The 10,924-nt window shown below is 39.4% G+C and overlaps 2 protein-coding genes across 2 annotated transcripts in view; both read right to left on the minus strand.

The window, feature by feature from the left end:
- Nucleotides 1-3,634, minus strand: part of LOC118338322 (carboxypeptidase Z-like) — a 9,328-nt gene extending 5,694 nt beyond the window's left edge. The window contains exons 1-3 of the mRNA XM_035675618.1: nt 3,297-3,634; nt 2,798-2,827; nt 1,824-2,198 (exon numbers count right to left, since the gene is read on the minus strand). Coding sequence (XP_035531511.1) covers nt 1,824-2,198; nt 2,798-2,827; nt 3,297-3,582 — 691 coding nt within the window. The 5' untranslated portion in view covers nt 3,583-3,634. The remainder of the gene's footprint in view (nt 1-1,823; nt 2,199-2,797; nt 2,828-3,296) is intronic.
- A 5,617-nt stretch (nt 3,635-9,251) lies between these two features.
- Nucleotides 9,252-10,924, minus strand: part of LOC118338265 (G-protein coupled receptor 26-like) — a 2,906-nt gene continuing 1,233 nt past the window's right edge. The window contains exon 3 of the mRNA XM_035675544.1: nt 9,252-9,670. Coding sequence (XP_035531437.1) covers nt 9,433-9,670 — 238 coding nt within the window. The 3' untranslated portion in view covers nt 9,252-9,432. The remainder of the gene's footprint in view (nt 9,671-10,924) is intronic.

Raw genomic sequence — 10,924 nt, forward strand, 5'->3', positions numbered from 1 at the left:
GCCGTCGGCTTATCCGTTCACACTGTAGGCAGTTAAAACACTTTTCTATAGCAATACATACTTCCTATGGGCACTGCACTAGTAACGTTAATGAGCAGCTGTTGAACATATACAGCTAGTCACTAACTTTGTCAGTCATTTGGTGCTGGAATGATACAGCTGGTATATCAGAGCTTTTTCTGCTGAGAACAGCTTCTGCTGGAAACAAAGTTGGTTGAGAGCTGTGAGACTGAACCAAAACACTAAAGCTGAAGGCCATAAAACCAAAACAAATGGCTTAAAGAAGCTAAAATGCTCAGTAGACCTGAGGAGAACAGAAGAGTCGATTGATAATTCTCTGTGGGTTTTTCAATACGAGCGACCCCTTTCACATTGCACATAATAATAATTGTATGTATTGTCAACATAAAAATATTGATAAGTGCAGGTCTAAAGGCACAGTGTGTAACATTTAGGAGGATCAATATATAAAAATGACGTTACTGGGTTAATCTAACAATTATTTTGGTCTATAAAATGTTAGAAAATGGTGAAAAATGCCCCTCACAATATCCCAGAAAACCCACAGTGACCGGTTTAGAATGCTAGTTTTGTTAGACATGAGTCAAAAACCCAAAGACATTATCATGACAAAAAAATCTGCAAACATTTCAGGCACTTTAAAATGACTTGGACTGATTGTTTCTAACAGCTTGACATTTAATGCTGCTATACGGTGTGGCACCAGTATTTTAAACTGCCCCCTGGTGTTACAGCCATGTTGTGTTCGTGTCTTCCCAAATGACATAAAGGGAGGCAAGACGCTGTGGCAATTACTGTATGAAGAGCTTGAGGTCACATGATATCAAAACAGAAACAAGGACAGCAGGTTGACATTAATTTGAATATGGGAATAATTACACGGCTCCGACCTGCTGCCAGACATCTGAATCCAATTCTACTTGACAGAAAACGTTTTGCACAGCAATAAAAAGCGAGACACTGTAGTATAGCACAGGTCAGTGGAGTTTCATTGGTTGACTTTAAGACTTTTATGACCATTTACACATTTTACTGTACACAAATGCTAAAATGAGACAACTAAATGCTCAAATCAGTTCCTGCTGTTCATGCTCTCATATGGCTCACATATAATTTCTGAGTGGCACATCAGAGTATCTTTTTTTATTTGTAGAAACCTGTTTTTGACTACATGAATTTACAGCATTTTTTAGAGAATAGCATCAGACAGTGTTTGCCTTTCTGTGGTGCATTAAGGCACTCTCTATAAAGATAGGCTGCTGATGAAAACACGTGAAAGTAGCCACAGGACACAGCGTAAGTGAGGGTTTATGTGGGGAAATAAGGCGTTCCAGTTGGACGTTATTTTGAGGTGAGCCACATGAGCATGTGTGCAAACCAGATGCCTGCTGAAAAAGTGTTTAGGGAAAATGCTCTATTGAAACACAAAGGACTATACTTGTGTTTGTCAGGTAAAAACTAATATTTAAAATAATAACAAGGATATGATTAGTTGTAGCCAAAACTAAGCTTAGGTCTGGTCATAAAGGCTACGTTCACACTGTGTGTCTTTGCACTAAAATCTGATTTATTTCTCAAATCTGTTGTGGGTTCTTTGTTTGTTTGGCGTCTGATTCCACGGCAGCTTTTCTAACAACTTGCAATGCAATGAAATTGCGGAAGAAAATGAAAATTTGTCTGTATAATTCATTAAAAAATGTAAGGCAACTTGTTCCAGTGTGAATAAAATTGCTAGTAATGTATGGCTCAACAAATCCCAAATTTGGGGCCCCTAAGGTCACAGTGATAATGATGGTCCTCACCTCTGAGGCCCACCAGCGGGTCATAACATCCCTCTTGGTCACTGAAAAAGAAGCGATCACAGTCCAGGAAGTAGGGCCAAGCCATGTTTATCCCATCGAAAGCGTGGCTGCATCTTTTACGCACCGTCTCACAGGTGGTGCGACAGGGCTTCAGCACCTTCGCCATCTCACAGCGCGGCGCCAACACGGAGCAGCCCAGCATGCGGATCTCAGGGTTGCACTCTCCCCCGAGCAGGGACTCAACCACGCTTAAGAGGAGGTACTCTGCCCCAGCCTCGGCATCCTCGCGGGTCTTGTGGCCGAGTATGTTTGGGAACATGGTCTGAGCGTAGGACATGTCATCGCAGTAGGACAGGAACAAGTCTGTGCATTTGGCTGAGGCAAAAGAAGGTAAGGAACATATTAAAATGAAAAGATTGCTCAGATTGATCAGCAGAAAAGATGAAAAGGTGCAGAAAACAGTATGGAACAGTAACAGCCAATACTAATCTAACTTTATCCATCTTATCTTATTTCGAGACATGTGTCACACAGTTAATCATGAGCCTCACTGTGCTGTCTTCAATCACCAAGCCCCAAATATTTCTATTATCTCTGGAAATTAGAATTTGAATATTTCATAGTGCCATTGATCATCTAAAAATACACATGATGGTCTTACAGCTTTCGGGCCTGATTCCATTAAGCCTACGCCCAGTGTGACTTATGATCTCATCCTTTTTGTTTTTAAAAACACTGACTCAAATCAAATCTACGGGGATATACAGTAACTATACAAACACTGGACACGCCTGCAAGGTGTAGAGCCCGATCTTTCTCTGGTGAGAATAATCAGTGGGTTTGAGAGCAAAAAAAAAAAAAAGAGCACAAATTATGAGTTAAAGATCCACTGAGGTGATCAGCTGCTACAACATGCCCGATGACAAACAGCTCATGCAGGACGCAGCTCTTCCTGCGTGCCCAAGGGTACTTACGTTTTTCTTCCACTGTTGGCTTGCACAGTCCTGCAAGACACATCAGTATGTCATTAGCTGACACTGTGGCAGACACTAGATGGCAGAGTGGTTTCTGGAAATGCCTCAATGTGGCCTACAAAATACTCTGCTTTCAACCTCTGGTCTTGCTTCAGCAGCTTTCTGAAATGTCTGTCTGTCTATTATCAATAAGTGATAAGAGGTTCCACATTTTTATACAGGGTTATAAATCTTAATCACAAAGTTTAAAAAAGCATGCTTTCATCTGGGATATTAATACCATTTGACAAGCTACAGGCCAACATCATATTCACAAACATTTTGTGGCTTTCTAAAAGTTGCATACGAGCATTTTTCACGAGTGTTACTGCATAAAAGTAAGGGTTCTGGTTCTAGAAACTGAGCCTGCACATGGAAATAAGCCATACAACACAAGCAGCAGGTCCGGGTGCGCGTATAATAATTAAGTATGTATTCACACAAAGCTGAACAACTTTACCTCGGAATCCTGGGTCGCACCGTGGAGGAGAACCGGACACAAGGACCAACAACTGCAGCAGGATCAGCAGCATGATGCGCATTTTCCGCGGTTTATATTCCGTTTCGATGTGGCACCTCACACACGCAGCCAGAGGGTGTGTGTGTGTGTGTGTGTGTGTGCGCCAATCTGCACAAGTCTGCAGAAATTTCCTCTCAACTTCCCTCAGAGCGACCTTATTAGACGTATTACGGTCAAATATCAAGTTACAGAGGAAATGGCTCTGAGGTGAACTGGGGACGTGCATGGAAATGTGCAAGTAAGATGTTGGAAAATATGGCGCTCATTCACTGAGAATTAAGGTAAATTGATGAGGCGGGCTTGTGTTGCTTCCACCCTCCAACTGTTGTTTAGTTGTTGCCTTCATGATCCGGGACGGTTTTGACTCTGGGATTAATTAAAGTGCAAGCGTCCACCTCACGTTGCCTTCTTCAGTCACCTGACATGGTTTGGCCAATAGGTTTTCAGGTCTTTAATTGGTTGAGGAATAACGATTGGCACCTTGACCTTAAAGGTGCCAATCATTATTCTCAACATAAGCAATATTAGCAATTATTTGTATATTTGTATAACTTTCTCTAACTACTCTATAACTCTAACTATAAGAATAATACATACTCTATGTATATTAGCATTAAAATTAAATCTGGTCTAACTTTAAACCAATTTATGAATTGGCTGTTTTATGTAAAATGAGTTCAAATGATTGTTGTACTTCAAAACTTTTCATGTATCAGAGAATCAAAGTATATCTTAGTCTACTTTTATCAGCAGAGATAGAACCTAATTGTTTTTCAAGCTAATCTAAGTTCATTTAGGTTTAACCAAAGCAGCTCCAAATGCATACAGCACCCATTTTTCTTTATCGTATCACAGTAAATGTACATAATGTCAACGTATGGCAGCATAATCTGAATAAAATTACAGACTTCTCTGGGTTTAAACATTGTTTGAAACATTTGGGATAAAAAATGACTGTGGTGTGTGTTGTTGTTTTTTTTCATTTTTTAGGCTAACCCTAACCCAGGTGCACATGGTGTACAGAGCAAGTATGCTGAACATAGACCACTGGCTTTATATTTGTACCACTGACTCATATATCACCCTCTGGTTTTTGAACATTTTTGATGATTAATTCTGGATTATTTTGGGTCAAGCTGTACCATTTAACTCCCTCTTACAGCCAGAATATGGGAGGAAGCTTGAGTACAGCTGAGAGGTTTGGAGCTGCAGCCATCCCCACTGGCTGTGATAGAAGACACCTGGCAATCAAGCAAACATGACATTTAAGCCTGAAAATTCTCCATAATGGAACAATGATTCTCAAAATGACTCCCAAAATGTTAATGAAATGGAACAAGACCTTTGATTGTCTAAAGAGGAGAGTTAATTTAAGATTGATGATTGCCATCTGACCTGATTTCTTGTTTAAAAGATGAATTTAAAAAATCCTCATAAAATATCACACACAGAACATTTTGTCATGGCTACCTTCATTTTTCTAAGTGAGCTTGTTTTACTCATTCAGCTAATTATAGGGTCTTCTCTCCTTCATGCTGAGCTGATCCGAATTAGCATAATGGGAAGCATGATTATTCATCATGCAGGCAGGCAGGCAGGCGCAGGACCCCTGGGTTCAAGACTGGATAGAGGATCTTGAGAGCGAGCTCGGCCCTCTGGCTTTTAATGAGTGGAGTAAGTTGATGGTAGTGTGAGCAAGGGTAACGTAGAAATACTACTGTATCCTTCAGCTAAATCAGGAATATGAATAATGCATATTATTGTGTGGCCCAGAAACTAAGTGAATGGACATGAAGCCCTCTGGGAGAGATGACATCCTATTAGAAATATGTGCAGAGAAATACTTACAGAGTGGTCACTCTGCATAAACTGATACAGGTTACTGTAATAAAAAATAGTTCAAACCAAGAAAATTAATGATAAGAGAAATATTTAAGATAAGAATAAGTCTAATAGAGAAGACTCAATGATTCTTTTTTAGTTTCTAACCAACTACAACTGATTGTGATCAGGGTTGCATATATATAGCGGTGGGTTGGTGTTTCCCCTCATTGATTGATACAGTTGATCTGAGAATAGAGGAGTAAACTATCAAACTCATTTCAAAGAGGTGGATAAACTGAGTTTCCCTGGGTTTACCCCACACTACACCTCTGATTGTGATGGACAAACACTGGAGGGAGAAGTGAAGCTGTAAAATATCATATGCAGGTTTAAAATTGGTTGAGTATGTTATAATAGCAGCAAAATAGAGTTTGAGGAAAGAGGCTGAAACTACAGGATGAAATAATTCAGTCTGTGTAGGTAAGGAAACTGGTAATGCTACAATTGAAGTATAGGGTACACAAGACATAAGAAGCTTAGTAGCTACGCTAGCTGTGTTTCTCCAGGGATAGTCCACCACGTTACTATTGGATCCCAAATTTCAGACATTCATGGTCCCCAGAGGTTGAAACCTACTGACACTGATGCTTTTCTGACCTCTAACGCAACTGTAGAATGGATTTCTGTCAATTTTGGTAAAGATATTCATGTTTCACCTTAGGATAAATTACAATAACGTTGGTGAGCCTCCCCTTTCCTTGGAGAATCTATCAAACAGCCCTTTCTAGAGCCAGTATTTTGATATGTCCATATTGTAATGTAGTTCTACAATGGTGGCTCCGTTCCATGGTTTCTACATGGTTGCTAGATAAAAATGGCTCATTTCTAAGTAAAAAAAATTCAATGTTCAGTGGATTATACACTAATGCAAAACATACCTATGAATATTATATCCCATTTCTGCCAATTGGTCGTCCAAAATGTTACACACATCAATATTGTTATAATAATAATGTATCTAAGGACAATGTGAAAATAATACCACACGTGAAAAGGATTGTTTGTATCATCACCTGAATCTGATGCTCACCTCAGCTTTATATTGAGTTTCAGCCCATTGTTTAGCTGTCCGACAACTGTGTGTGACTATGTTAGCATGGCCGTGGACTGTTAGTCTTGTTTCATCATCATCTACGAGACATCTGGCTCCAAAAGTCCTTCATTCGGTTTTTTGTAACACCTGGAGCATCACGTTTTAGCTAATGTCTGTCATTCTGTCTCTGTAGAGTTCTTTTTAACATAGGCTTACAGTAACCTCATGCACAAATGTAATCTAATCACTGTTTCATTGTGTCTGAGAGGGTTGAGGTGTTTACCACTGATACAGGACCACCTGCAGACTGAGAGTCAAACTGTCCTTACATTCTCTTTAGGCTTAATCATTTAAGTTTATACTGAAAAGTCATATAGAAAACATGGTTTCAGGCGTTGGTTGATACTCTTTAAACTCACTCAGCTGACTCAGTTGTTGACCTTTTATACTTGAGCAGCACATATTTTACTATGCATACATTTTCCATTTGAGAAGTTTTAATCACTGGTTTCTCCTTTATCGCATTCTGATGATTGGGGTTAATTAGACGGTGTGTTAATAAAGCCAAGCCCTGGCTTCGGTACAACCTTGAGCTGTTTTTAGCATGAACTACTTGAATTCGGAGTGGCGGGTCATTGAGTTAGCCAAAGAAAATTCTGATTCCTTCACTTAATGTTGCAAATAATTACTGTTGGTCTGTTTCCATGCATCAAATTAAGCCTGAGTGATTACTGAGTCAGAATAAATCAGAATCACTAATCTACAAAACTGATCTTTGACTCGTCTCTATAATTACTCTTGGCAATAATGCTGCTGTAACAGAGATTACTCGTGTGACACCACAGTCATTTTTTATGCCGTATATTATCTAGGATATAATTAGGGCCACAAGGCAGATGATAGCAAAACAATGTGATGCAGAAACAGGTGTGTAGTTGGTGTGAACGACAGACTAGAAGAGTTTTATTTCAAGTATATCCTCATCTATCATTTGAATAAAAGAATAAAAGTCCTATTTGCCATTTAGTGTCCAAGGCCTGTAACTGTACTGCCTGAATTCAATTTACAAACTTAGAAATTAAATCGAAGGGCATTATCTAGATTCAATGACGTTACTGTGAAAACATTAATATTTTTTAATAGCTTTGTAATTGACAGCTTTTATTGCACAGATTCCACTAATAGCTAATCACACTGCCAAAGAACAGCAAGTGGCACACAGGAGGAAAAATACATGTGCATAAAGTACATCCAGAGAAACAGATTTTAATAATAAAGCAGCTATTCTGGTTAAAGTAGTGAACAGCTGAAAAAAGTCACATATTCAAATCTGGCACAAACACAAAACGGTGTGTTTAAAGCACTTTGAAACCTTCCTATGCTACATCACATTGCTCCCCCTTTATCTAGACAAAACGTTGTTCCTGTACAGTGCAAAATATATAATAACATCATGTAAATATCCATAGAAACATTTTCTCCAGCCAACTGGCAAAACAAAGCACAGTTGTACAAATGCATTTCAGTCAAAAGTGGGCTATCTCTAGTACATTCAGTTACAAACTCACACTTTAAAAGGAGAAGTCAGGTGATAGTTTCTGTTTTTTATATTGTCAACAAATCTCATGAAAAAGACCAAAACCAAAAAAATGATTTAATCTACTTTCCTGTCTGTGTAGCCACTGATCGCAATCCTCAAATAAACTCTCAATCACATGATCCATGCCTCCTGGACTTGTGAATACGCTGGTTTAATTCACAAGAGAGTTGGATTTAATTAAGTGAAACAAGAGTCAAATCTAAGATGCTTTGCAGACTAACACTACACCTGGCATTCAAATAATCAAATTTTCTTACTTACGTGGGCTGGTCTTTGTTTTTCAGTTGTCCAAAAACTATTAAAAAATGCATCAATGAGCCACACTGTTGCACTGTAGTTTACTTTAGAACAAACATTTCCTGTACTGCTGCCATAAATACTTACCAGTGCACTGAATGTGTATTATGCATCTGAAAATTGTCCCAACATAATGCATTATTTTCTCTAGTTTGAGTAGCTATACAGAGCCCAGAATGTCAATTATGAAACCTTTTAAGTATATATTGATGACCCATGTTTTAAGATTTATATATTTGGGGAGACATTTACTGTCTGTATTTCTATTGTCACCCTAAAATAAAGGCAACAATGGGGGAAACAAAGATCTAAAAATATATAAATGTTCAGCAGGAATCAATGAGCTTTGGGGGAGTCAAAGTATTGAGATACAGAGTAACACATTGTTGATTTTGGTCTTTTCGTGGCGCTTGTTAACAATAACAAACATCTAGAATATCACCAGCCTCATCTTTTAATATCATGGTGAAAATGATATTTGCCTTTGGCTCCTGTAACTATAGTAGCTCTGAGAGAATTGGACAAAGTGCATTAATATTCAGTGACTGACATGACACTGCAAAGTAGTCTAACATGGTCAATACAGGACATGGCGATAATGTGCAGCGGTTGTTTCTCCACACTGAGGGTACATTATCCAGTGGCAGGAACAACGTAGTCTTTCCTTCTTTTCGCATCTTCACTCCAACGCCTATCGACCATGAGCTTCGAGCTCTGTCCCTGCATTTTGTGGCAGTAGAAAGGTCACTACGTGTGGATGTGTCAGAATCATTATAAAGTGGTTGGTACAGTACAAAAGGCCACTTTATATGTGTCCCTCAAAGAGATGACTGTCTCCAGCAGTGTGGACCTTCAGTTTGAGATGAATCTGAACCTGTGACTTATTCTGTGAAATTGATTTGTCTGATCTGAGTGTGCTTTTGTGTGTTTTGCCATCGCCTATGAATCACAGATCCCTTGTTTACCAATACTTGCTGATGCCAGTGTCTTCCGCATCGTCCCCATCGCTCCCTATCTGTCTTCCCCTTCACCCGTTCGTCCTCCCCCTCGCTACTGTCTTCTCATTCTTCTCCACCCACCACCTTCCTTATTTTTTGCTCTCTCTTCGCCCCCCGCCCACAGTCTGTCCCCTCTATCTGCTCTCTTTTTCCCTTCGTTGTCTCCGTCTCTCTCCTCACTTATTTCCTCCGCCCACCTTCTTCCAAGAGAAAACCTTTATTTTTGGCTTGTAGTGTGTATCTGTCATGTCCGCGCGTTTGCCATTAGCTGATCCTCTGGAGACAGTAGTCGTTCTCTGTGTCTAAAGAGCTGTTATGGCCAGACGAGGGGTACAGGTCACGACGGAGCAGCCTGTTGACGACAGTAACCAGGACTTTCTTGTACTGCTGACGTAGGAGGGAGTAGGCGAAGGGGTCGGACGCAGCCTTGCTGTATGTCAGGCACTTACTGATGATTCCCCAGTGGCGGTTGATGTCCACGAAAGGTAGAAGCTCGGCCAACCTGAAGGGGCGTCAGCACAAACATGATTAAACAAAGTACATTTTTAAAAGAGCTCTCTTTCAAATGTTCAAAATTGTAAGATGGTTTTGTGTTTTTCTTCCTTCTGAAGGGAAGGTTTGACTGAACATTTTTGAAAGAGCAGGGGAAGGTCTTATACAATTTCTCACTCCAGATTTATATTTTATTTCAGCCTTCCCTTGAACTGCACAAAGTTGTCAACTTCATTCAGTCACTGACGTTGGTAATAACGGTTCAGTTAGTAGCTCCTGGGGAGAATATTTGGTAAACAGAACTCACTATTCCATGTTCACCATCATTTCATAATGTGCAGACGTATGCAGTTATGTGGATAATGTGAAAATGATTGCACAACTAACGCTATAAATGTCACACTACTTTAAATTCTTTATGCACCTTACATTATTTGGATTAAACAAATTGTATGGAAGATTTTAAATGTTTACATAAAAACCAAATCGAACAAAAGTACTATGTTACCACTACAACAACATCAATTATAATATATTTCATTTTCATTTAATTTCAGTGTTGTCCAGCAGAGAAGCTTAAACCTGATGATATTAGATGCAAAGTACTGTCATTAGTTTTCAAGAGGAGGTGCAGGGGAATATATATACAGTATGTATTTTATATAAGGTTGTAATAACCATGGGGAGGGTTTTTGCTTTTTTAAAACTGAACCATAAGGTCCGCCACACTCAAGGCATGAAGTACATAAAGTACCCTCCTTTTATTCTGCTAATTAAGGTAACGTTATGTAACAAAAAAATGTCATCGATGCATAAGGTTACCACAAAAAGCAAAGAATATTACACTTTTACCTTCAGTAAATGATGTGTATAAATGCTAATTTAAAAGCAGAACGGATAGGGTACCTGAGTAGGAATTATCATAATTAGATGGTTTGGTTTCAGCAATCACTCAGGCTGCTTCCAGTGGGTAAGCCTGGTCAGGAGGTTACTCCAGCTTCTCAGACAATGTTTCCTTGTTAATGTCTTCCCTCTTCCAACCCATATGTGCACACACCACAAATGTCAAACTGATGGATCATCAGCACCACATCTGGCTGACAACAGGTTTGTGGGCCCCTGAAGCGTTCCATCTTTTTTTTCCTCATTTGTCGTCTGTACTGTATCTATTGTCACACACTGTATTGTGTGTGTGTTTTCAGTGGAAGCAGCATGGCAAGCCACCTGTTTACAGAGTAATACAGGTGACTAATAAGCCTTCACA

The sequence above is a fragment of the Morone saxatilis genome, unplaced genomic scaffold (genome assembly GCF_004916995.1).
Source record: "Morone saxatilis isolate NCDOM2014 unplaced genomic scaffold, NCSU_SB_2.0 Contig4, whole genome shotgun sequence".
Lineage (NCBI taxonomy): Eukaryota > Metazoa > Chordata > Actinopteri > Moronidae > Morone > Morone saxatilis.